At 49.9% G+C, this 24,559-nt stretch overlaps 1 protein-coding gene across 2 annotated transcripts in view; it reads left to right on the forward strand.

Moving 5' to 3' along the window:
* LOC119171546 (uncharacterized) overlaps window positions 1–24,559 on the forward strand; it is a 671,663-nt gene that overhangs the window by 528,220 nt on the left and 118,884 nt on the right. The window contains exon 1 of one of the 2 annotated variants that reach the window (XM_075892255.1): window positions 3,082–3,504. The exons of the other annotated variant lie outside the window; for it this stretch is intronic. Coding sequence (XP_075748370.1) covers window positions 3,477–3,504 — 28 coding nt within the window. The 5' untranslated portion in view covers window positions 3,082–3,476. Of the gene's footprint in view, window positions 1–3,081; window positions 3,505–24,559 lie in introns of those variants that run through there. 2 annotated transcript variants of the gene reach the window in all.

Genomic DNA, 24,559 nt, shown 5'->3' on the forward strand with positions numbered 1-24,559 from the left:
TTCAATTCTCAGATGAAAAGACATGCTGGTGTTACGAGCCCAGAGCAAGTAAGCCTTTACTACAGTTTCACTCAGCGCATACTAAACTGGTAAAACGAGGCATTGCGAAGATGTGCTTGAGTGAGGCACTAAAGAAGTCCTGCCGGTGCCTCATGAATGAAAGCTTCAGACAACAGGTCTCGAGGCTAAGCAATGCCGGGTACCCCAAGAGCCTCGTCGTGTCCGTTGCTGAAGGATTGCACAGAAAAGTGCTGGAGAAAAGATGTGAAGCGATGGATAGGGTGAGCTCAAGAAAGGAAAGTTTTGCCGTAATTCCATACATGCATAAGGTTTCTCACAGGATAAAAAAGATTGCGGAAAAATGTGGCACTAACGTAGTTTTCTCGGCACCCAATAAGTTGGTGAGTCTTTGCAGAAGCACAAGACCAGACAAGGGAAAATCAAATGTATGCCAAAAGAAACATAGAAACCTATTTGTGGAGTGCATCATGTGTGTGGTATACCTCATTCCACTTACTTGTGGAAAGTGTTATATCGGTCAGACCAGTAGATGCATAAACGATCGCTTGCGCGAGCACAATAACAAAGTAAATAGTGTTGTTCCTGATGGTTTTCTTTCCCTTCATTGCCTGAGATGTAAGTGCACACCGAAATTCAAGGAAACGGTTATAATCAATAGAAGTAGGCACGAGATGACGCGATTGGTATTGGAGGCCGGCAAAATTGCAGAGCTAGGTGACACGTGTGTGAGCAGCCCATCAGTGGTGTTGACAGATAAGGAACTTGATTACATGTATTCGCGATAGGGTTTGTGGTAACATGGGATAAAAGGAAGAAAGAAAAAGCAAAAAAAAGATTGAAAAATATAAAATTGTAAAGTATTGGAACACGCGCGTTGGTTATATTTGATGGTTTTTAGAGCTACGCACGTGCGACGTTGGCGTGGTGGATCGCATACACCACGGAGATCTGCGTGTAATAAACTGTTGTTGAAAGTTAGCGCTGTGTTGTGTCTATGTGCCTTCTCTTGTCCGTGTTCGTTGTCTGCGCTACCATCTATCATCATGTATCCAACCCATGTCCGACTTGAGGGTCCAACCCATGTCCGACTTAAGGGGAGCGTTCTTATGAAAAGGCCAATATTTTTATCGTTACCCAACGAAGTTTGCATACAAATAAATAATGTTACGAACTTATACGAAGTTTTGTTCTTGTTGTGGAACAGCAACAGAATGGAACTTTTCACGATGGAACGAAACTAAAATCAAAACGAAAAAAAAATTGTTATGATACCCTGACATGACTGCTAGATTCTGCAGAGTGGTCTTACTACATCGCGAGCCCTGCCGCGGTGGTCTAGTGGCTAAGGTACTCGGCTGCTGACCCGCAGGGCGGGGGTTCGAATCCCGGCTGCGGCGGCTGCATTTCCGATGGAGGCGGAAATGTTGTAGGCCCGTGTGCTCAGATTTGGGTGCACGTTAAAGAACCCCAGGTGGTCTAAATTTCCGGAGCCCTCCACTACGGCGTCTCTCATAATCATATAGTGGTTTTGGGACGTTAAACCCCACATATCAATCAATCAATTACTACATCGCGAACTTCTGTCCACGTTAGGTGGATGACATTCGAAAACTGGCAATTGGTCACTACTCGTTACAGCCACTACTAGGGCTCTATCTACTCTGTGCGCGTTGAAACATGGCGAAGCGTACGCGATGAGAGAGCACTTGACTCGCTCGCGCCTTAGTGATGTAGCGTGAAACGGTGAATATATATACCTAATATATTAAGAATTGCTTCCATGATGTTTCTAAGCGCGCGCTTTTGGCAGCGCGTGGGTCCGCGTGTCTTCTCTTGGAAGGTTGGTTTCCGAGCTCAGTCGCTTCAGCGTGGGCAGCCGAGTGGCATTCGAGCAGCCGGGCGTTGGGAGGAGCGCTGCTTTCCCTGCCGACTGCTATATTGGGACCGGCATGGGAGAGAGCGTGCCAGCCGCCCTTTGTCCTCCCGTTCCGAGCCCGGAGCCAAATTTGTGGAACAAAGGCGCCGCCGACGGCACAGGCGTATGCAGACGCGAGAAACGGCTGAATCGACAGGCATGGCTGGTTCCCCGCCCCGTCCGCTTCTTTCCCATTCCTCGATCGGGTGGTATTTCCACACCCCAGCTCGGCCGATATTCATGCATTGAAACGCGGAAAGCACCGCGAGTTCCGGCCATCTCGTTTGTTCCCTGCGTAGCCTCCGTTCCGGTGCTGCCACTAAGGTGCGATGAAAAGATTTCGCCTCGTAGTTTACTCCTCGGAGGGATACCACAATACTCGCGCGATTTCCGCAATACAGAGCCGCGTTTACGTTGGCTTCATGCTTGAACTTCTTGTCGGCGACATGTTTTAACGCATGTACTATCACCTTACTAGTTGTTTGGGGGAATTCCTTGATTCCTAGTTGCAGTGACACTGCCAGGCGGTAGCTTTGAGAAGGAAAGTCAATGTTGTAATGCTGACAGCGCATGTATAAGTTTTTCTTACAGGGCTATGCAATAGACTGTAGGTCGCTCGTCAACGGACTAGCATTTTTTAAAATTTCTTCTGTAATATGGGGGGGGGGGGGGGTCTTTCTTTTTCTTACATATTTTTGTGGTAGCGCCTGTTTGTGGTCTGTGCTAGTATTATTTGTATTATCCGAATTAAAGTGAATTAAGCTATTAAAAGAGCTCATCGTGTCGTCGATACTCTACCGTTTCACCTATTGTAGAGAATGCAGCCGTCTGACAACTTGCGCGCCGGCGTCTTTCGCTGTAGACACACGGCGCCTCCTTACCTCCAACGCCGCGAGGCGCGTGCACTGGCGCTTGGGCGAGCGGCGACGTTCTACACCTCGCTTTCCACGCGGCGGCGCGTCGTTGTGGTGGCTGCGGCGGTCGCCAGCATCTTCCGACAAGGTCGCTCCCCATCCTCCGTCTCTCTCTCGCCTCCTCCTTCCTCAACTACAAGGGAGAGGCGTGTGGAAAGGGGGCGCCCTTCTCCGCGGCGGCGTGTGCTATTTTGCGCGTCGCGATTTGCGTGGTAGGCGCGTGCGCACTATGCGGCGACCACCTCCTCGCCCGCGCTTCCTGTGCGCGTGCGTGGTGGGCAGCGCGAGGCGCATGCGAGCGCCGGCAGCGCGCGCGCGCCACGGGAGAAGCGAGAGTGCGCGCGCCCCCAGAGCCAAGCGGCAGCGTGAGAAAGGAAGGCGAGACTCCGGGAGCCAGCCAGCGACCGAGACCGTTGGAACCGATGGGCCACGCGGCAGGCGGCGCGCCTCGCGGGCTGCGTCGACCCGACCGGCGTGAGTGTACTGTGCTGTGAGCTGTGTCCGGTGGCGACGAAGAAGCGGCCGCTGACGCCGGCCTGGACGCGCGGCCCGTGGACCTGCGCGCCTTGCGGCGCCAACGCGTCCCGGGCCCCCCGGGGGAACGCCGGGCCGCCGCACCACCACCCATGCTGCGCCTGCAGCTCTTCCGGCCAGGTACTTGTTACCCTCCCCCCACCACCCGCGTCTTCCTTCTCGCCCTCCTCATTGCGCGGCCGTTGATTGGCGTCGCGTCCACATGGCACTTCAGCTGACGAAGGAGCGCCGTGCACGCTGACGTTGCTTCCGGTTGAGGGCTAGTTTCGGGTACCTTCTCTGAGCTGGGTGAGGAGTTCTGCTAGTTCTTAGAAATTTGTGGTGTGGCACGGCGCTTGTTGCGTCGGAGACACAAGCCGGTGCGCGTATATTTAAACCACGAACTCCGTGTCCTTTGCACAGGACATTTGTTCAAGCGTCGCTCAAGATGTGCTCGGTTTAAATTTAAAATCGACGTCGTGTGGGTAGAACGTTCAAATGAGTGTGCTGTGTCGTCGTGCTGTCATTTATTGTACTCGCGTTAAGCCGGAATAAAAGGCGCGCAAATAGCTTTCTTGCCGGGAGAGAACCGAGAGTTATTTATTTGATAAGGAGGAAACCTGTCTGTCTTTATATGTTGCATACAGTGCTATAGAGGTTTTTTGTTTTCTTACTGTATTTCTCTAAATTTGCGTATTTTAGTCTATGACGTCTGCGAAAATCCGAATTTTCAATATAACGGTGCAATAAACAGTATCTAAATCGTACTACTTTATCGTTTTTGTTATTTCAATGGTTGCAGAAATAGCTTGTACCAACGATTTTCGTCGGTGGGCAGGGTATTGTACTTTAGACAAATAAGTTCAATGCATGATGCGGGCTAGCTTAATGCCACTCACATTCTAGTTCCTATTTACCTAATTATCCCGGCGCTCAACTTTTGATATACGCTTCCGTAATAACTCCACGAGGCGTTTATCTGTTTCACGCGAAATCGAAATTAGTAAAATCAAATCTTCATTTTGCGGCTTCTTCCTTTTATTATTATTCGACCACCTTTAACTTTTGTACGATATTGTTGTAGAACCTTTCACACGAATGAATATATATATGTATGATCTGTTTACCATTGTCAACACGCACATCTCGTAAACGTCGGCCTTTTGAAGTGTCACTCTGTATTTCGCTACACATAAGGTCGTTTGTTTACCGCAGGGTTTCTTCATTCAGAATAGTGTCGCTCTGCCGTATGAACGTCGAGCGAAGTTGAGTAAATTATCCGAAGTTTGTTAGCCAACCCACTGCTTTAGCACCCAACGGGCTGCTTTTTAACCTTGGGCACGACGCGTAAATTCGGTGAAGCATTAGACGTAAGCCCCGCCGCGGTGGTCTAGTGGCTAAGGTACTCGGCTGCAGACCCGCAGGGCGCGGGTTCGAATCCCGGCTGCGGCGGCTGCATTTCCGATGGAGGCGGAAATGTTGTAGGCCCGTGTGCTCAGATTTGGGTGCACGTTAAAGAACTCCAGGTGCTCGAAATTTCCGGAGCCCTCCACTACGGCGTCTCTCATAATCATATAGTGGTTTTGGGACGTTAAACCCCACATATCAATCAATCAATCAAGCATTAGACGTAACCAGCGTTGCGCGCGTGGTCGGGGATTTCAAGATTGCCGCGGGTACGAGTGGAGCGCCTTTGGTGTGTGTTTTTTCCATTCTTCGTCGTGCGTCGTTTATTTGCGCTCAGTGTTTTACATTGGAATGTCATACTAACCGCATCTAGCCCGCTTCCGTTTCCGCGCGTAGCGTTTTTTTTTTTCTCGCGCAGCAGTTGCGTATACGTGCCGGTTGATGACGCCGCGAGCGCAGTCCTGCCACGCGCTCTTTGACGACCTCCGGCGGGGCGCCCGGCTCGGATCGCGGCGCGCGCTCGTCTGGCCGCCGGCGTGGTAGCGCGTGGTGCGCGGCGCGTGGAGCGTCTCCTCGCGGGAGTTGCCGGGGTTGTCGCTCGGCAGGGCCCTCGTGCGCGGACCAGCAGTGCAAGCGCTGTCGCCGCGGGACTCGGTCGATGGAGGTGCGGCGCTGCCGCGAGCTGCCCTGCCCGGCCCCGCTGCGCCATGCAACACCAGGTGCGCGCCTTCACGACGCCGTGCCGCCGCCGCCCGCTGCTGCCGCTCGACCTCAGCGTACTGGTGGCCCAACTCAGCCCACCCGAATCGCCAGGTAGCGTTGTACGTCGCCTCTGTCATTACATGCACGGTAGGCCGCAAGTATGCCCCGTGCGTGCGCTCGCCGGCTTCGTTGTGTTCTCACACTCCGGTGGTTGTCCGCCAGTGCATCCTATGCCTGAAACTAACTCCCACTCAAGCTATTATAATCGGCGAGTTTCGGTCGCACAAATGGTAGTTCAACTGTAGGAACAATATTTTTACCTTAGACAAGCAATACCACGCCGCCAAGATATACGTTGTGCATCGCAGTTGTCCTCTTTCCCCGATTTTTCCGATTTTCTGTAACATGCGGTGTTGTTGGTGGTTTTCATCCGTTTGACTGTGAGAAAGTGGTGCAGTATGCAATTTTCGCTCGAAAAGTTATCAAACTTCCGCGACATGTTAGTTGTGCTCTTTTGCATCACGTGTCCGATTGCTGGTATGGTCTCTGGCTGCCTCTCGTTTATTCGTCTCCTATACTTCTTTGTGTCCGTGGGCAGGATGGCCGAGACGGCATTTCTTCTCGTGTAGTGCGGTAAAGCCGGCTTTAAAAGCTGCTTTACTCTCGGCGTAAGAAAGTGAGAGTGTTCGCATGAAAAGCCATGCAAGCTTCGCGGGGACGTTTTCGTAAATAGAACAACAAAATCCTAAAAGCGAGTGCTGCGAGTGAACATGGAATTACATATTCAGCTATGTATTGCGTGGCGGCAGACCTGCCTAATGTGAGTGACGAGTAGTCTATTAACTCCTGCGGGGCTTTTGTGTTCATTGGATGATCAACCCGATTAAATAACGGTGCTTTTGACTTCACATATTCAACTTTCGAGTTCGTGCCGCCTCTTTCTGCGAAATGCGATGTAATTTTTTTTTTATGCATCGCATGGTTTTATCTTACTCTTCCTCTTCAACTTAGTGTATTTTGTCGCCACTTGAGTCGTATAACTCACGGGAGAGAATGCGATTGGATGTGTCGTCTGCATTCAGACGCAAAAGACAGTTGAAAGGAGCATGCAAGGACTACATTTCGAACAATTTTTGCGCCATAGCTTGTTGCACGTTGTTGCACGATGTTGAACTACATAATCATCGAAGCTAAATGGGTGATTTATCGGGCACCGTTTAAGAGCCACATCACTGTTCATAGTTGAGAAAGTCTTCACATATATACCGCGACATTCAAATCAGATATGTTTTTAGAAATCAGCTCGCCTGCTTGCTACACTAAGGTGTTCTAGCAGTGCGTTCTTTATTCCAGGTGGTTACTTTTTGAACATTCGATCTGTGACAATATATCAAGACGTGTTTAAAATTTATTCCCGGGTGGATGTACCGTGTATATATCCCGCGTAGTGTACTAATGGGTTTCGTGTCTACGAGCATGTTGAGCCCTCGAGATGGTGGTGGTGTTCCTGGCCAGCTAAACCTTGCGTACACGGACGGAACTTGTCCCGCCGTGGCCTCTCTTACTTTTGTAGCGGGCGCTTGGAGCTTGTGGATGAGCAGTGTACCTTCAAAATTACAAATGCGAGTATCAGTTGTTTGCGCAACGCGTTCGGCAACACTGTTCAGGATCGTGTGATTTCATACGTGCTTTTATAGTAGTGGCATAGCGCATGCAAGCGTCAATTTTAATTTCTCTTTGAGGGGTCTCTTCGGTCGATTTGGACCATGGCTCCCTCGAAATCGCAACCCGGGTGCGCGACCACGCGCGAAATTCTTGCTGTGAAAGTCCTGGCGGATCTTCGTAGTCTAGCGCATTTTCGCGTCCACCGCAAATTCTGGCAATTGACAGCGTCGCCCCACGCGTCCATCTCCTCCTCGCCTTTGTGACCCCACGCGACGCTTGTCTTTATTTCTTTTATTAGGCGCCTTTCCAAACACCCGTATTCATGTGTGCTCTTCTTTCTTTCTGTATATGTATATATATTTTTTTTCCTGTCCTGTCCATTCTGGGAAAGTCGAATCATCGCAAGATTGCCACGATTATGGAAATGCGCGAATATGGGCGCAGGCAGACAGGCGTGTCGCGCACGTACGCGTACACAGCCGCGAGAATGCGAGAGAGAGAGAGTAAGAGAGAGAGAGAGAGATGGCGGTTTGGGGGCTGTGCGCACGAGCTTCGCATTTCCAAGTGATATTCCCCGCGTGCTTTGTATGGATATGCGCGCCCCGGCCATAACGCAGATGCGCTCGCCCTTGAAAGCCGTCAAAGGAATACGTCAAGGCGATCGCTTTACCACGCAATCGCCGCCGTTGCTGGCTGCCCGCGCTGCAGGGCTGTGGCCACGGGAGAATGCGTTCTCCCCAAATGCTTATCCTCTCTATTCGTTTTGTCTTGTCGTTGTTGTTGTTTGTTTATTCATTGTGGACGTCCACTGTACGAGGCGTTGACTCCTTGAGACGTGTCTCCGTGGTCTCGCTTTTTTTCGGGCGGTCCTCTTCAATCGCCCGTGCTTGCGCGTGCGTGCGGACTCGGGAATGGATATTTGAAGCCCCGCCACGTCTTTATTCTGCGGGGATCTCGGTGCTGGCGACGTCGTTGAGGACGGCAGCTCCTCTGCAAAGCCGACCCTCCTGCGTGGGTTCGTGTGGAGCTCTATAGGTTGTTTTTTGTCTTCGGCATGTGGTCACACTGCAGGCGAGGAGATTCCGTTCCACACGACCTTGCGCGCACGTAGCCGCAGTGTCTGCAGGGTCTCCTTCATTTGCTCGTTAGTCGTGCTGAGTGCGTTTCCCATAATATCGCCGTCAATATATGCCACACGCGGCATTCATTCTTTTACGCCTGGACAGTCGTGCTTTTTTTTTTCTTTACCAGTCGCATTTGGTCTGTGATGTTGTGCTGAGCTCGTTGTCTTTTGTGCGATTTCAACTATAGTTGAGGTCGAGTTAAGGTTGCATCTGCCGTTTCTTCTGGTGTAAATTTATCTGACGAAATATATCGTGTCAGTCCAATGGCAGTCTATGCAGTCGTCCAGCATCATCACATCAGCACACTCTCACACTACGGGTGTAAATATGCAGGCGGATCGAACGTAACCTCTCATTCGTTGCATGTGTTATTTCAAAATGAGGGGCCCGGCTATTTGATTAGTAGAAACGTTGCCTAGTAATGAGTTATTAAACGCATCTCAAAAAGATACTTGTAAAAGCGAAGACTTTCTCTCACTTTCCAATGCAATGTCCGCTTTAGGCGAGCCGAGCGTTGATTGACCAGTTCTATTTGCAACATCTCTTTCCGGTGTCTTTGACGAAGAAAGCTTTACTGGTCCAGTAGATTGCTTGATAGAGAGAGTGGTGTTACGACTCCTAATATATAGTGTAACTTTTGTCACTTAATGAACGAGTGTCCAATGAACCAACAAGGGCTTCAGATAGGTGTTTTCTGCGGATGATTTTTACAGCGAAAGCTGTTATGAGATCAGAACACGGTTTGCTCGTTAGTTTAAAACCAATAAGGGCACAATGGGATTCGAACCTGGGTCCGCTGGGTGCCAGCCCAGTATTCTACCACTGAGCCACGCCGGTGCTTGGAACCCGTTTCTAAACTGACCTTATAGGTATAGGCTTGATGTCGGGAGAGTGCGAATTGCGTAACGACTGGGTCGTTCAATGCTCCAACCCATTAGAAAACTTGTTCTCGATGACCTATTGACTGTGGCACCTACCCATTTCTGGCATATTTCTTCATAGTCGTCAGCCACTGCATAAAACGTTTGCACAATATTTCTTGCAAATGTGCAGCGGATACCACGCTTCTACGAAGAATGACGAAGAATAGCATATGTAGTGAATTCTGGCCTACTACACGAAATTTATGATTATTTATGACGCAGTAGGTACTCAGTAGTGTGCTTGTAGCATCCCAAAAAGTTTTTAGAAAATGCTCTGATGATGATGAGGATTATTATGATGATTTCCGAAAGAATGGCAGTATACCCACCGCAGGTATCGGCCGCGAGGTGTGCGGCATTAGAACTTGTGAAAGAAAATTAAGAATAATAATGAAAAAAGGAGAAAGTGATAGGAAAAAAAGAGGGCAATAAATATGCGACAAAATAAGGTACTCAGGGACAACAATGCTTGTGATAATTTTCGTGCCTTTCAATGTAATGCTACCTAAAGTTAAACAAAAAAGTAATAATTGGATATAGTTGAGGTGAAATGATAGGTGAAAGGTAATGTTTTAGATGTGCTGATAGCTTTAACAAGGCATTCTCTGAATTCGATTGTTTTAAATAATTGGATATAGCATTGTAAATGGCCCTGTCGCAGTGCCCCAGTGCTGACTACCCCAGGGAGAGAAATGCCGATGTAAAAAAGCTCAAGGCCCCTTTTTTGAAAAGGTGGTTTTAGAAATCTTTGCCTTATTATCTGATATATCTTCAACACTCCATGAAGAAGTGCTCGATCGTTTCTGCTTCATTACAAACTATACATTGGGGGGAATGGGAGGAACAAATCCAGGCCTGTGTAAGTAAAACTTTAATGACGGTATTCTGCGTCGCCATTTTGTTACCGTAACTTCTGTCTTGTGCTGCACCATGGTTTATTCTATAGATACATAAGGTGCTGGAAACTTGTGTCGCTCAGTACAGACGATTCAGTATGTTCCTCGTGCAGACAAAGGTTCCTGAGTCGTGCAAACGTGTTATCGCGGGGTGGTTTTAGAATATTCAGGACAGGTCCGTTTAACAGACGCTGCCGCTAAGGTGTCCGCCGCTTCATTTAATTCTAATCCAGTGTCGTACGGTATACTCAAACCAGACGGACGTTCCGCACATGATTCGGCATATAAAAGTAAAGTTCTGCGAGGCAGCTCGACGAGTGCGATGCTGCTATACGCTGTGCACACGTATAAGGAATCTGTTAACACCACTACTGAAGAAATGTGTGATTGGAGTTTACGCAGTGCTAGAATAATTTCCATTTAATCTGCCTGGAATATTGGTGTGAAGTCGGGCAAGCGAAGAGAAAAGGACCAACTAAGATCCGTTAAATAGACTCCCACTACGGCCTTCGCGTCAGTTACAGAAGCATCTGTGACTGTGCTGCGCGTTCCGCAAAAGCCTGGCGTTTGTCTGTCATAGTTGCAGCGTGTAATTAAAAAAAAAAGAAATAGATCAGGGACGTTCCCGATGTTTTATAATTCTGCGAATTGCACCTTTGTTTTTACCTTGATTTTCGTTTCGTAACACGTTTTCAGTGTCGACTGCTCCTTATTTCTATCGTATTGTTTTTAATAATAATATGTGTGGTTTTACGCTCCAAAACCACGATATGAATGTAAGGGACGCCGTAGTAGAGGTCCCGGAAATTTCGGCCAGCTGGCCTTCTTTAACTTGCAGTGGCATCGCACAAGACACGCGCCTCTGCCATTTCGCCTCCATCGAAACGCGGCCGCCATCGCCGGAATCGAACCGGCGACCTTTGGGTCAGCAGCCGGGCATCCTAACTATACGGCTCCACTGCCGCGGACTCCTTTTATAGGTGTTGGAAGTCATGGGCATCGCTATTTTCTTTTTTTCTAGCGCTTCATTTTGCGTGTAATCGCTAGGCTCCATGTCCTAGCTCGTGTTGGATACACTCATGTGCATCCGTCCGAATCACCTAATTTTGAACTACAACTTCAATAATATAGAATCTAGGCCGCCTTGTGGTTGTGATTTCCATCCCTATGTACGTGAGGTATGCTCCATAATTAGCATTGTATTCATTTATGACTCTCTCTTGCTGGTAATAATCCGAGGAGCGTCGATCGACTTTCTGGTGGCGTTGGTCGTAAGCCTCAGTGCCATGTTGATTGTTCTTTAACGGCAGAACAGCGGTTAGCGCTTTATTCAAAATCATCGTTTACAGCTGTTAATTCGTCCTCATGCGGAAATCGCCCCCCCCCCCTCCCTCCCTTCATTTTATTTTCAAACAAAAAAGAACCACGAAAACGAAGGAATACGGTTATGTTATGTGCATGTATAATTATTCCTCCGCGTGTTACAATCCTTTGGGTACGGATGCTTTGATTGAACCGTCTGTGTTGTTTTTATGTCGATCGGCCCCTCTTATCCCGGTTCTCTGATGTGTCTATTATCATTATGTGCAGATTAACATGCAAATGTGGTACATTGTGCGTGCAATGTCGATTGAGTCTAATTTATATATAGCATGTCTTCGTGCTGCCATCCGACCTTCTGGTCACTTTCTCAGAAACTAATTTGCTTAGCAGAGCTGGACCAAATTGCATCACAACTTTGCTATGCGTGGCCAAGTTGCATACACAATGGTTGATTTGTGGGGTTTAACGTCCCAAAACCACCATATGATTATGAGAGACGCCAAGTTGCATACACAAGTGAATCGTTATAGATAGCCTACTTAGTAAATTAAGTTGTACCGTTGGATTTTGTAGTGTACTTCCGATAAATTACCGGTTATGATTCTCAATGTTACGAGATGTTACATAACGTGCGTCCGCTCTGAATTTAACGATGAATTTCATTCAATTGCGCGTCAATACGTATCTTACTGGAGGCAACGGAAAGTAAACACGCATCGCTATCTGTATTGTAGCATGTGTAGGAAATTAAGCAGCCTGCGTGTGAACCGTGGTCAGAAACGCGATGAAAAGAATGCACGAACCATTGTCAGCAGAACAGTAGCTAGTTAGGCACGTTCGTGGATGTTCATCGCAGAATAATTTTACAGCGCAACGCATTACATACGGACAGAGAAGGGACACAGCGCTGAACCCACAATTGAACTTTATTTGGAAAAGGAAAGAACATATTTAGGAAACAATGACTCATCGAAACTGTGCGCCTGTACACATGTGTTACAACATGACATGATACATGTCTTGTCTAGCGGGTAGTTATATTCTTCATTTAGAAGTGCGTTAAGTTGTCTATGCTGGTGTGAGTTCAAATGACATGTGCACAGCTATAATTCAGTAAGTTTACCTGCTGGTATGCTCATCATCTTGCTCTGCTTGCTTGGAAGCGTCGCGTGCCACATGTCCGCACTTCTTTTAGTAAGCACCTACCGTTTTAGATGCGGAGCATCTTATACTCGCGCCTTGTAGTGCGCCGTCCGCGCCGTCCGCACCGCTTCTCAAACATTCGACAGCTGACGCGCGCGCATGCGCCGTCGCGCCGTCGCCCACTCTTCCACCATCTGTGCATCCCTTCCTCCTGTACACACCGCGCGCGCTTCACTCCTCCACCATCTGTGCACCCTTCCTCCTCTACACACCGCGTTCGACATCTACAATTCTCCTGATTCTCCAGTGGACGCGCATGTGGCGTCGCGCTTCGAGAACATTCAACAGCTGACAGTGCATGCGCCGTCGAGCTGTATATATACTCAAGGTCGGCGCTCGCTCGCTCAGTTGCCGCTCGTCGGTTGGTTTGTACGGCGCGTCGACGTCCAAGGTCGCGGTGAAATGAATTCCAACGAATCCACAAACACAATGATCGACGTCCCTTCGACCAGCGCCGCCCTTTCGCATACGTGTGTACGTGTTCACTCATTTAACACCCCCTCCTACAACCACGTTAACCAATTTAGCCATCGACCCAAGTAAGTCGCAATTTAACACCCCATTTCACAACCACGTTAACCAATTTAGCCATCGACCCAAGTAAGTCGCACTTTAACACCCGGTTAACCAATTATATGCTCCGCATCCTCCTCAGTGTTCCCCCGAGGGAAGCTGCGGGCAATTTTTTTTAATAGTTGTGGAGCCTGAAGTCTATTGCAGACTGCAAATTTCTAAAATTTAACGCCCGGTTCGCCACACTATGCCCATGGCGCGCCGAGAGTTGAAGATGGAAAATAGGAGACGATGACATACAAGCGTGGAAGAGCCCATGTCAGAGTCGATAGATGCAAACGGCATCTGCGGAAGTCGGCGGAGCGTACCACTGCCTTGGGAATGCGGGTGTACTGTCTGTGCTTGGTACACCGCGAGAACGTTCACGACACGCGTGCCCTCTGGCGGACGTCTCATCGTCATCAAAGGAGGAGCCTCCCTCTCATCTGCCCCCCGTGGTAGGCATCCTTCGTCTCGCAGGGGGTCTCTGGGCTCACCGCTCCTCGCCACCACTGGTTTGCTTATTATTGTGCGGCCGCGGCACAAACAGCGCCGCTCTCTCTTTAATGAAGGCCGTCGCGCGGACGTGCTCGCTGGGCGTCACGTGCGCGAGCTGCTTGTTTCCGAGCTTTTCCCGGGCCCCTGTGTCGTCCCGGCTGCGCGTTTGTGGCCGCGTGCGTGCGTGTGTATGCTAATGCCCGGCGTCGTCGGAGTGCGTGCATTCATCGCGCAAATGGACTCCGCGTCGCGCCGTCGGCTCAGCCTTAATTACGGTGCCTGACCGTGTCCGGCATCGGTCGCCGCTCTCCGCTCCCTCGTCTCGGTTACGCGAACCCCCTCGTTTAGTCCGTCTTTTATTTTTTTTTCTTGCATTTTTTTCCTTCACGATCGTTGTTCCTCGATGCACAGAAACGGCTGGACATGCACGCGCAGGCACGTACGCATGCACAGAAAGAAAACGCAAAATAGTGGCGTTTCCACAAACGACCGGAAAAGCAGCGTCGATTCTCGTTGGTGATTTATTTTTTTTTAAATTTGTTTTTCAGTCTCAAACTGCTGTTTTCGGATTGGGTCGGCCGTGATCGCAAACGCGCGTGGTTTGCAGCCGTAGTGACATGCCGAAAATGAGCTGCGGGGTTGCAGCTGCAGTGCAGTTGAGCTGCAGTGCAGTTTATTCAACTGCACTGTTGGTTTCACACGTTGAGAGTTCGGTGAAGTTATATGCTCTCGGAAGTGTATACTTTGGTGCATGCCATTCGTTTTTTTTTATTGTCATTAGTGCCTATAGCTGATTGAGTTTGAGTTGAGTTTGATCGAGTTGAGAACCTAGCTGATTGATCGGCTCTCTTTCTTTGATTGATATGTGTGGTTTAACGTCCCAAAACCACCATATATGATTACGAGAGACGCCGTAGTGGAGGGCTCCGGAAATTTCGACCACCTGGCGTTCTTTAACGTGCGCCCAAATCAGAGTACACGGGCCTACAACATTTCTGCCTCCATCGGAAAGGCAGCCTACGCAGCCGGGATTCGAACCCGCGACCTGCGGGTCAGCAGCCGAGCGAGCACCTTAGCCACTAGGCCACCGCGGCGGGGTCGGCTCTCTTTTTTTTTCTTTTTTGATGGAAGTGCAGCTGTGAAAAGCTTGATTGGTCAATGAATGTCTTCTGTGGACATACACAGTCACTAAACGGCGCGCGCGTGCGTGTGCGTGTGTGTGTTTGGGTGTGTGTATGTTCTCGAGGCAGCTCGCGTTCCGTGTGCTTTTGCAGCACTGACATGCACCATTCTATGCAGCAAGGAGTGTGTTGAAATTACGAGTTTGCATTTTTATTCGCGTACTGCCTTGCCCTACAAATGTCGAGCAGTGCGGGGTGTCATATACGTTATGTGCTTGTTGTCAATCGCTTGATAAGTGGTGCATTTGGCACGTAAGAAATATGCAGGTGCATAATAACTTCGGTACAAAGTTCAAGCGAACGTTGCGTGTTGTTTTCGTTGTTTTTTTTTTTTACAGCGATATCATTGGGATCCCGGAATTTCGGTGCACGCTTCGAACTCCATTAACACTTCACGAAACGAAGCGAAATATAGACGCCTTCATTAATATTGCTGACGCAAGAGTAAATTATTTTTCTCTGTTTTTATAAATGCTTGGCTTATGGCAAAAGATGCCTTTCCGACGGAGGGGTTAGCTCCGACATTGGTGGATTTAATTCCGCAGAAATGAGCCGTTACATTTGAGGTTTCATCCTGAAACCGTGCAGGTGCACATATATTTGCGAGTCGGCTAGTATTTCTGTCCTCAGTGTCCCAAGAGCTTGCAGCGATTTGATTCCCATGCGGAGAGCACCCGTCGCGAACTACATTGAATCACAGTATAGCAGTTTCATAGAGCTCTACTGTGTCTATGTTTTAGTGCTTACTATAAATTTTCACCTTCTGTGCGAAACGCTCGTTTCCTTGCTCTGATGTTATAGCGTTATGCGAAGGCCGCGCGTAGTCGGGACACCCGAAGAGCAGACGACGGTACATCGCACGTAACTGTCGTTCTTGCAACCATTCCGATTATTGTATTGTCCAGTCGTTTAGTGTTATGTCACATTGATCTCTTTTATCGGGGGATATGGCATCGTTGCTGGCCAACCACATTCAGAACCTGTATGAAAGCCCCCCCCCCCCCTTTTTTTTTCGTCGTCCTGTAGCTGGTCGCACTTTTCGCCTCCAGTACGTGGACTCTCCGTATTCTGGCAACTTATTTAAAACTTTAACAATCAAAGGAAACGCATATGCGCGCGCTGTGACGTATATAGTAAACGGAGCAGGATGTAAATGACGCCGCATGCAGACCACGGAGGCGTGCATCGCTCTCATTTGCCCAGCTTCACGGCGACACCGTATTCCCGACATATTTTCGGAGGCACATGATAAAGGCTGCGTAGCTAATGATCTGCTGTCAGGCTCGGGTGACGTCACCTGCCCACCGCGCGGTCACCGCGTTGTGCGTGGTACTTGCCTCTGTTGGCGCAGCTGCAACGATCACCGCGCACGAAGGAATGCCTGCCGAATACGAGACGGCGCTGTTTAAAGCGAACACAATGGATGGCGGAGGATCCCTACGAAGGCGCATTGTTCCAGGGTAACTGTGTTTGCGAGAGACGTCGAGTAGGCATTTTTCTCCAGTAAACGTTGCCACTGAGCGGCTATCGCGAACGGAATTTGTGGAAGCGCGCATCGTAGCCACAAAGGCGTGCGCTCGGTCACTTGCGACTGACCAGAGCTTTGCGTGACGGTTTCACTTGTATGACTTGTGCCGCATTTGGATTTGAACGCGGCTGTTAAATCAGCTGAGTGATACATTGGGCAAAATGAACTGTGTGTCGGCGTTCTCCCCACGCCCCCTCCCCCCCCCCCCTTTTTTTTGTTGAATGAATGAATCAACGAAAAACACTTTATTCCTCTCTAAATGGAATGAGTTCCCGTTTTAAACATTTATTTCGGCGAACGATGATCGAAAATTCTGTACCTTAGTAAACTGATGTCCTTCGCTCGAACTTGGTGAAAAAAAAAAAAACGAGAATCTTGTACGAGTTAAAGTTGAAGCTTTTTTTTCTTTGTTACGTTAAATTTTTGGATTTGTCAGTTAGGTGGTGCAAATAAAAAAAAAGCATGGTTATCAATTCCTGCAGTACGCCGTTGGAAACTTTTCACCATCTGGTGGTGTTACAAATTCAAGAATGACCGTTTTTGATGAGGGACGCAATTGGCCAAACTGCTGAGTGTCTTGTTGTCAGCATGCATAAACGAATGATTTTCTGTCATGATGCTCAGTCCACTTATTTTGACTTCCACGGCGCTCCAGTTGGAAACATTGCACCAGGCAAAGCGCACCGGGTCTTGAAAGTACTCGGTGGTTACAAACGTGCACAAGTATTGTCTGCTCGTCGCGAATCGTCTCATTAGACAAGATTGAGGCTGTCATGTACATGTTGTATATGGTCGTTTTCTGCGTCACTTAGCATTCATTCTTTTATGACAGAACTGCTGCGAAATGTCGTGTGCAGTATAGCTTGTCGTGTGAGTACAGTCTTCCTTTTCTTAAATGGTTACGTAATTTTTTTGTCCTAAATATAATCCTTGCTTTCCAGTAGATTACTTTCGTTCACATCATTGATAAGTCGAGTGTACCGAGTCAAGACTGATTGAAGCCCCGTGGAAACGGGAACTCGGGTCGCGACCAAACGAACACGTTACTTGTCTCGCTTAAATAAATCTTGTCAGTAATGAGCACCGCCTCTTTTTAACTCTCATTGCCCTCTTTGATCTCGCGCGACGCAAACCCATCCTTATCGCTCGTTGTCACTAGCCCCCCTCGCTTACCCGGCAGGCCTGTTCCAGTGTTTAGGCAGATACTACCGTCACTCCAGTCGGTACAAGTATTTCTGGAGGAATGGCCCATGCCAGGATGAAATGAAGGAGGCCCCTCGCAGATCCAAGGCTTCGAAGCCGGAATCCCTCTTCTTCGGGCCCTTGGCGCCCCGGGGCTGAGAGGGGGGGTGCGGGGAAAGGAACACGAGAGGGGGTGGCGGCGACGGGCGGCGCCTCCGGCTCGCGCGCGCATATGCGCGCATCGCGTCCCTTCTTCGGCGCGTGCATGATAATGCCGCCGCTTCGCCATTCGGCCCGACGTCGCCGCTCCACCCTCGCGTATCGACCGGCCACCGCGGCGAGCAATCAAAGCGGCCGTATGCAAAGAAGCGCGTGCCGACGACGCTCGCCTTGTTCTCCGCCGGCCCCGGACGTCGCGCGAGGGACTCGTGCCGGCGGACGCCCCTTTATGCCCCTCTCCAGCCCTTTCCACCGCGGCGCCCCTTCTTGAAGGACTTGTTTGTTTTGTTCCAACTTTCGCCAGTCTGTCGCGCCTTGTCGAACGGAAAAAAAGCGCGCGCGTAGCACTCGAGTTTGCCCGCATGGTTGGCAATGCGGGTGCTCTCGAATCGCCTTGCTCCTTTGCGTAGCTGTGTTCTTCTTTTTTTTTTTGTTTTTTTTTCGAATCTTTTTCGCGCTGGCTGTTCTGCCCGTCTGCAAATCTCCAACAGCTTGCCTTAGCGCAAGCCACTCTCTCTCTCTCTCTCAACATTTTCCTTCTATTCTCTTTCTTCCACCCACGCAGATGTAATCTTATCGATCTCGGCTTCCTCCAGTACGGTCTTTTGTGCGTGCGTCGCTGCGTATTGGAAGTGCGCGGCATACGCGGCGCTGGATCGCACGCGCGCGCGCTCCCGGCGCGAGAGCCGCTTTGTATATTCTTGCTGCTCCTTTGCATCTGCTCCTGGGTCTCTGGTGCGCAGTTTCAATATCGGCTCCGCTCGCCCCCTCCTTCCTTTCCTCGGGCCCACTTCAGCTTTCCTTCTCGCGTTTCCTTCGGCCTGCCCTTTGTTGGTCAGCGTTTCGGGCTTTCCTGCGCCTTGGATTAGAATTTGTTCTCGTGCTCGGTACCAGGGCGCTGTTCAATACCAAAGACATTTTCCTGCTTATTTTTTTTCTCTATTCGCATTTTATTAAAACTGCCTTTCCTCTCTCTCTCTCCACTCTACTCCATCTGTCTGTCTTTTCGTCATTCTTTGTGCTAGTGACTTTGGCATCGCATTCACTGCCGGCCGCTTGTTTTTGACGTCGGGCTTCGGCTATTCCAGCCCCGTTCTTTCTGGTAGAAATTTTTTTTCTCTCTCTCTCGCTTCGCGGAGCTCTGCTCTCGCGAGTAGGTCGGACTGCCGAGGCATGCAAGAACGTCCGGGAGGCCGAATAAAAAAAGAGGAGGAATGCCAGAATGGACGTGAACGATAGAAAAAACAGCGCGAAGAAAAAGCGTTCTGTGAACTGGAAACACGTCGACGTTATCGAAGAGTGAGAACGAGAACGTGCTTGCCGAGGCATATCAGGGCGAGCAACAAGGGGAGAGGAGGTAAGATCGCGACTGGACGTGGCGCCACGGCAGCCGGAGGAATGGAAACACCTCCGCGCCATTGTGTTGTTCTCACAGAAAAAAAAACATACTGCAAGGATATTCGAGCGAAACGGCTGCCGCCGCGCAGTATGCAGGAAAGGGTTGCGCGGAGAAAAATGCGCGTAACGAAATTCCTATACGAAGACTTGGCAAAATCTTCGCATATGTAGTGAAGAAAAAATAGGTTGAACGAGCGGCTTGTGAAGAAAGCAGCTAGCCCGTTCTTTTTGGCCGTTCCAAGCTTCATGGGAAGGAGGTATACATGTAAGATTGCTGAGGAGGAGGAGATGGTGGTGGGAAAAGGGATGCAAAATGACGTGCTCGTGAGACGGTTGGTTATAGGGAGATGTGAGGGAACCAAAAAAAAAAGTCGAAAAGAGTCGAGCTCTAGGGAAGCCGAGCGGCGAGAAGAAAGGGAAAAGGTCTGCGAGTGAAAGGGAGAGACAAATCAGAATGGCCGCCAGGCAGAGCGGCCCAAGCGCGCGCGCGTGATAGAAAATGTAAACGCGCCCGGGAGTTTGGCAACGGGAGGAAACGGGCCGGACAAATAGGCAAAAGAGGAACAGGCGGGCATCCGAGGAAGAAGAGGGTGGAATACGAAAAGGAAATCTCGGGAATTTCGCCGTGGAGAAATAAGACGGAAGAGGAAAAAGCAAAGCAGTGATAAAATGAGATCGAATATAGGCGCGCTCGGCACGCGCGTTTCGCATTGGTATTGAGTTTCCGTCTCCTCCATTCTTTATAAGTTCCCCTCCGGCTGCGGGCACGGTTCGCCAGCCTTCCCCCCCACTTCGAGAGGCTGCGTCTTGCGTGGCGCTTTGCCCGTGCTCTGCATCCCAGGCTCGCGCTGCGTCCGCCTTGGTCGTGGCGGCCTCGCGCGGCGCCGTTTCTCGCTCACGACTTGGCTTGCCAAAGGGCATCGAGATGTTGTGGCAGGCACTCGGGATTCGGCGCTCTTGTGCGCTCCCTCATGGACCCGCCGAAAATGCACGGGCTCTTCCCGTCGTCCCTCACACAGGCTCGGCTGCCTGTCATTCACGACATTCACGGTATATCGAAATGACAGAACCTTGAACTTCTTGGCCTAGCGGACAGCTTGTACTTTTCTTCGTTCTTGTCTTCGTCGTGATTATGCGCCGGTGGGTCGCATTCTATATCGAACGAGGAAAAGCACACACAGTTTGGTTTACCGCCGGCAGGAATACTCTGTAGCCGGGCTCGGTGAATCAGGTTAGCCAGTGGTGTCAAAGTTGATGGGATGGTTTTGGATCTCACAGCCGGTGTCGAAAGCATAAACGTTGCTTTACAGTGTCGAGCTTGTTACGTGTCGAAAGAAGTCGTTGAAGGAATTTTTACTAATGAACTGCGGCATATGTTTTCGTTTGGTGCACTGACCGATCAGTCGCGGACCCAGCAAGCTTCCCTATTTACAGAACCACATATTCATGATGCGATCGAACGCACTTTTTTTTCTTTTTGACAAACGAGAGGAAAGCTAGCTGCCCCGTGTCACATATATTTTTGCTTCACCTCCGCGTTAAGGTCACCGCAGGCTGCGTATAGTTAGCGATGGAACCAAATAGAATAAGAAGCCGATTCAAATTCCGTAATAAAGTGGTACGTTGAATTTCCAACACGCATTTACGGTCATCTGCGCCAAGGATGCCTTCATCGCAGGATAAACAGATCCTACGATGACGGGGCGATGGGATAGACGAGGCGCGCGTAGATCCCACGAAGAAGAGAACGGTTGAAAGCAAAATCAAACTAGCTCTGCAAGGGATCTCGAGCTGCGGCGGCGTCATCAGGGGGCCCTGCCCGTAAGGGGCGAGCCCGGAGTTTTCCGGGAAGAGCCCCGGGTTTATGCATAGGAGCGTATAGCAGCGCGGGCCTGGCGGCGGTGTCTTCCTCCTCCTCTCTTCCCGCGATGACCCCTCGTCTCCGCCGGAAGAGGAAAGCCCCCGGGGCACTGGACAAGGGAGCCGCCGTCCAAATCCCACGGCTCCCTGTCCGCTCCGGCCGCCACGTGGCTCCGTGCACGTAGCGGGGAGGACGCTGTAAAGAATAATATCCTTCCTCCTTGCCGGCCCGTCCTCTTCACAACCTGCGGCTCCCCCCTGCACGCGTCGCTGGCCGCTGCCACGTAAAAGCGGCCACCGAGTAAAATAGGGAGCCGAGTTGCCGGGAGTTTGGGGATGAAAACACAGGCCGAATAGGTGGACAGGGGAGTGTGCGTCAAGTAAAACGGTGCAAGGTGAAGGCCTCGCCAGCAATCGATAGCCTGTCGGAGTAGGGAAACAGTTTTGAGTCTCTGTTCTGGCGAAAATATATGTGCACCTTCGCGAAGGGAATATACGCGCGTCCAGCGGCGGGGATCGCCGTCAGCTATGGATGCGCGTGCCTTTATACATATTCCTGCTTTATCGCTGACGCGTCCCTCTCCCTCGCTTTCGGTGTTCCTTTCTCGTTTAGCTTCTTCTTCCGGCGCTGCTTTTCGCGTCGGTCTCTGCACGCTTTGCAGCTCGGCTTTGCAGACCTCTCGTGACAGACCGTGCTTCTGGGCAGCAAGGCGGCGGCTAGAGCCTATAGCGGCCAGCCGATGCTTATGAACGACGTGTGCGTATGTGCGTATATATATATGACGCACGCGTGTCTCGGAGAACCGGCACGTCTTTGCAGGCTGCAATCTCGGGAGACGTGCGTGACAGGTTCGCCCCGAAGAGGGATGGCGTAGCTTAGCATAGTATGACGTAGGTGTCGCTGTCGAGCTTCAGGAGCTGCCTATACCTTCTGGGAACGGCGTGCGGGGTTCGCGTGTGTATGCCGTCCCGTTAGGTTATATATCGACGCTGGTACTCGGGCGCGTTTGCCGGCCGCCGCGGGATATTCGATTTCGTGTATCAACACCTCCCACCGATATAAAACTGTATTCTTCATTCTTTTCACGAAGTTTTCTTTCGCTTCTCCTACAAACACTTGGGGACGGTGGTTGTCGACGCGATGTTCAATATATGTTTGCGCACGTCAGCCGGACATGCCTACACGTAGCGTGGCCGCGGTTTCCAAGACTTTCGAAGCTGGCTGGAGAGATTCCGTTCAGACTAGTGCTGTACCGTTGCCATGCAGGGCTTTTCAGAGGTGTCTTGTCGAATTACGCGAATATCGCTGCTCAAATTACATCATGCCATATGCGAACTCGGTGGCCAGACTCGTTTGCTCATCTAACGCTGGATAAGGCTGGATAAGGTAGCGTAGCGTGCTACTTAGTTTCTCCGGGCTCCAAGAATGTGATGGACGATCCGAGGAATCTGACCGCAATAGTCATCCCGCGCTCTTGAATGACTCGGCGAACGACTTGTGTGAAATGCACATCTGCGTCGTTGTCTCTTGATGATGAGGCAGAGCTCCCTCAAGTGGCGACCTCCGCTTTTCTCACCGACTGTCCGTGACCCTGCAGTCTCCCTCGCACCGGCGTTGGTATAAGTCCGTCGCCTTTTCAAGTTCCTCAAAAAGCCAGGAAGTTGAACGGGGCCAGCTAGGCAACGCGCACGCCCATGCGAGCAGCGGCCGAGTGTGCGCGCTCCACGCTGCTGCTGTCTGTGGTGTGTAGCGCGCCTCCCGTATGACCATCGATTTAGCAATCCATCTTCCAGGCAGGGCCTATCAGGCCGGCCCAGGTATCCTTCGAACGCCGCCGCTTCTTCGGCTTGCGTGCGCGTGTATGGGCGCGCGTGCCGCACGCTCCGAGACTCTTCCCCGCTGTGTATCGTGTGTGTGTGCATGTATACCTGCGCGGCGCAGCCCGAATGCGTCGTCGCGGTTTCGTTGGCACGCCGCCAGCATAGCGTTCGCATTGTACGCAATAACGGCCCGCTTGTCTCGACTCCCGCGGCCGTGTATAGGGACGAGCGCCTCGTAGCGTGCTTGACGGATGCCCCCCTGACGTCAGGAGCAACGACTTCTATATATTTGTTCTGTGCGCTCTCTCTCTCTCTCACCTCCTCTTTGTTTTCGTCGTTTTATTCGTTGTGGCGTGGTTTCTTCAAAAAGGCTGAAACATCTCGAGCATACGATATGGAAAGCTTTCTGTTCGTTTGGCATGAAATGTGTAACTGTAGTAAATATTTGCGGACCAGTTGTGGTCTATGCGTAGTACTTCCAGAGAACACCCCAGTTTGCATCACCGGAAACTTTTTTTTTTCATTGCAAGAGTCTAACAGACACTGCGCCAGGAGTTTGTAGAGTCCAGCATGCTCGATAAAGAACACGCTGTGTTACATCGAATATATTGAGTTTCCAAGTGTTCCTAAACATACATACTGGGTTGCTTTTCGTGGCCGGACGCCTCCTGCTAGATTAGGAAAGTTGTATTAACGTAAACATCATTACCAAGTACTGTAATGAGTGCAGACCTGTAAAGTAAGATATCGATAATGCGCTATTGTGGGCTGCTAGTAAGTTCGAGTAATTTGGGGCCTGTGTCGCCTGTAAGTTAATGGAACTTTCAATTACGACTACATTTCAATTACGTCTACTCGGCAGCTATCAAGGAACGTGGTCCATGCAAGGCTTTGTCGGTTATTTATTGTAAACCTTGTTACTCGTGCGTTCGGCAATCAATCATTTGCATTTGTGATGAGAAGGTGCGGCTGTTATATGAGGCAACATTTCTTGACGATTATATGTGCTATTTACTTTGCCGTTTCGTTTCCTTTGACTTTTCTTAGCCTTTCTCTGTGCTTTTGTTTTTCTCTGACTCATGTATTGCTCTTTGTTCCACATGGTTTACTGTCTCCTCTATATATGTTCGCGCTCTGCGCAATAAACTCAGTTGGAAGTTAGCGCTCGTGTCCTTCGTGTCCTTTTTGTCTCTGTGTCGTCGTTCTGTTCTCGTGCTACAACTATCGTCATGTCAAACCAACTAGCCCAAGCTGCCACACTTCGAAGCCATTCCAAAGTTCGGCGCGCCGTGATGGTAAATACGTACCACTATAAACAGACCTGCGTTGAGCAAGTTAAGATTCGTACTTGTCTTTGCATTCAAGATCTACGTTGGCAAAGCCGGTAAAATTAAATAGTTCTGATCTATTTTGGTCAAGAAGGCCTTTGATTCAAGAGTGTGCATTTATATGCAGCCGGTTAGTGGGAATATTTGACGGGCCACTGTCAGTCCGTCACACCTTTCTGGAATGCTCGTAAATAGAAGCACATAGAAAAACGCATTTTCCAGTAGTATATAGACAGCAAAGCGTATTGTATCCAGTTATGCATATAACTAAATAACCCTTGTTTTGTTTTTGAACGATGAATATTTTATTGAATTTTTTAAAGAAACTTCATAGTTTTCATATCATATACTCAGAGGATCCGCAGCACGGCTTCTCTGAGAGACTG

The sequence above is a fragment of the Rhipicephalus microplus genome, chromosome 4, assembly GCF_043290135.1.
Source record: "Rhipicephalus microplus isolate Deutch F79 chromosome 4, USDA_Rmic, whole genome shotgun sequence".
In the NCBI taxonomy this organism is placed as follows: Eukaryota; Metazoa; Arthropoda; class Arachnida; order Ixodida; family Ixodidae; genus Rhipicephalus; species Rhipicephalus microplus.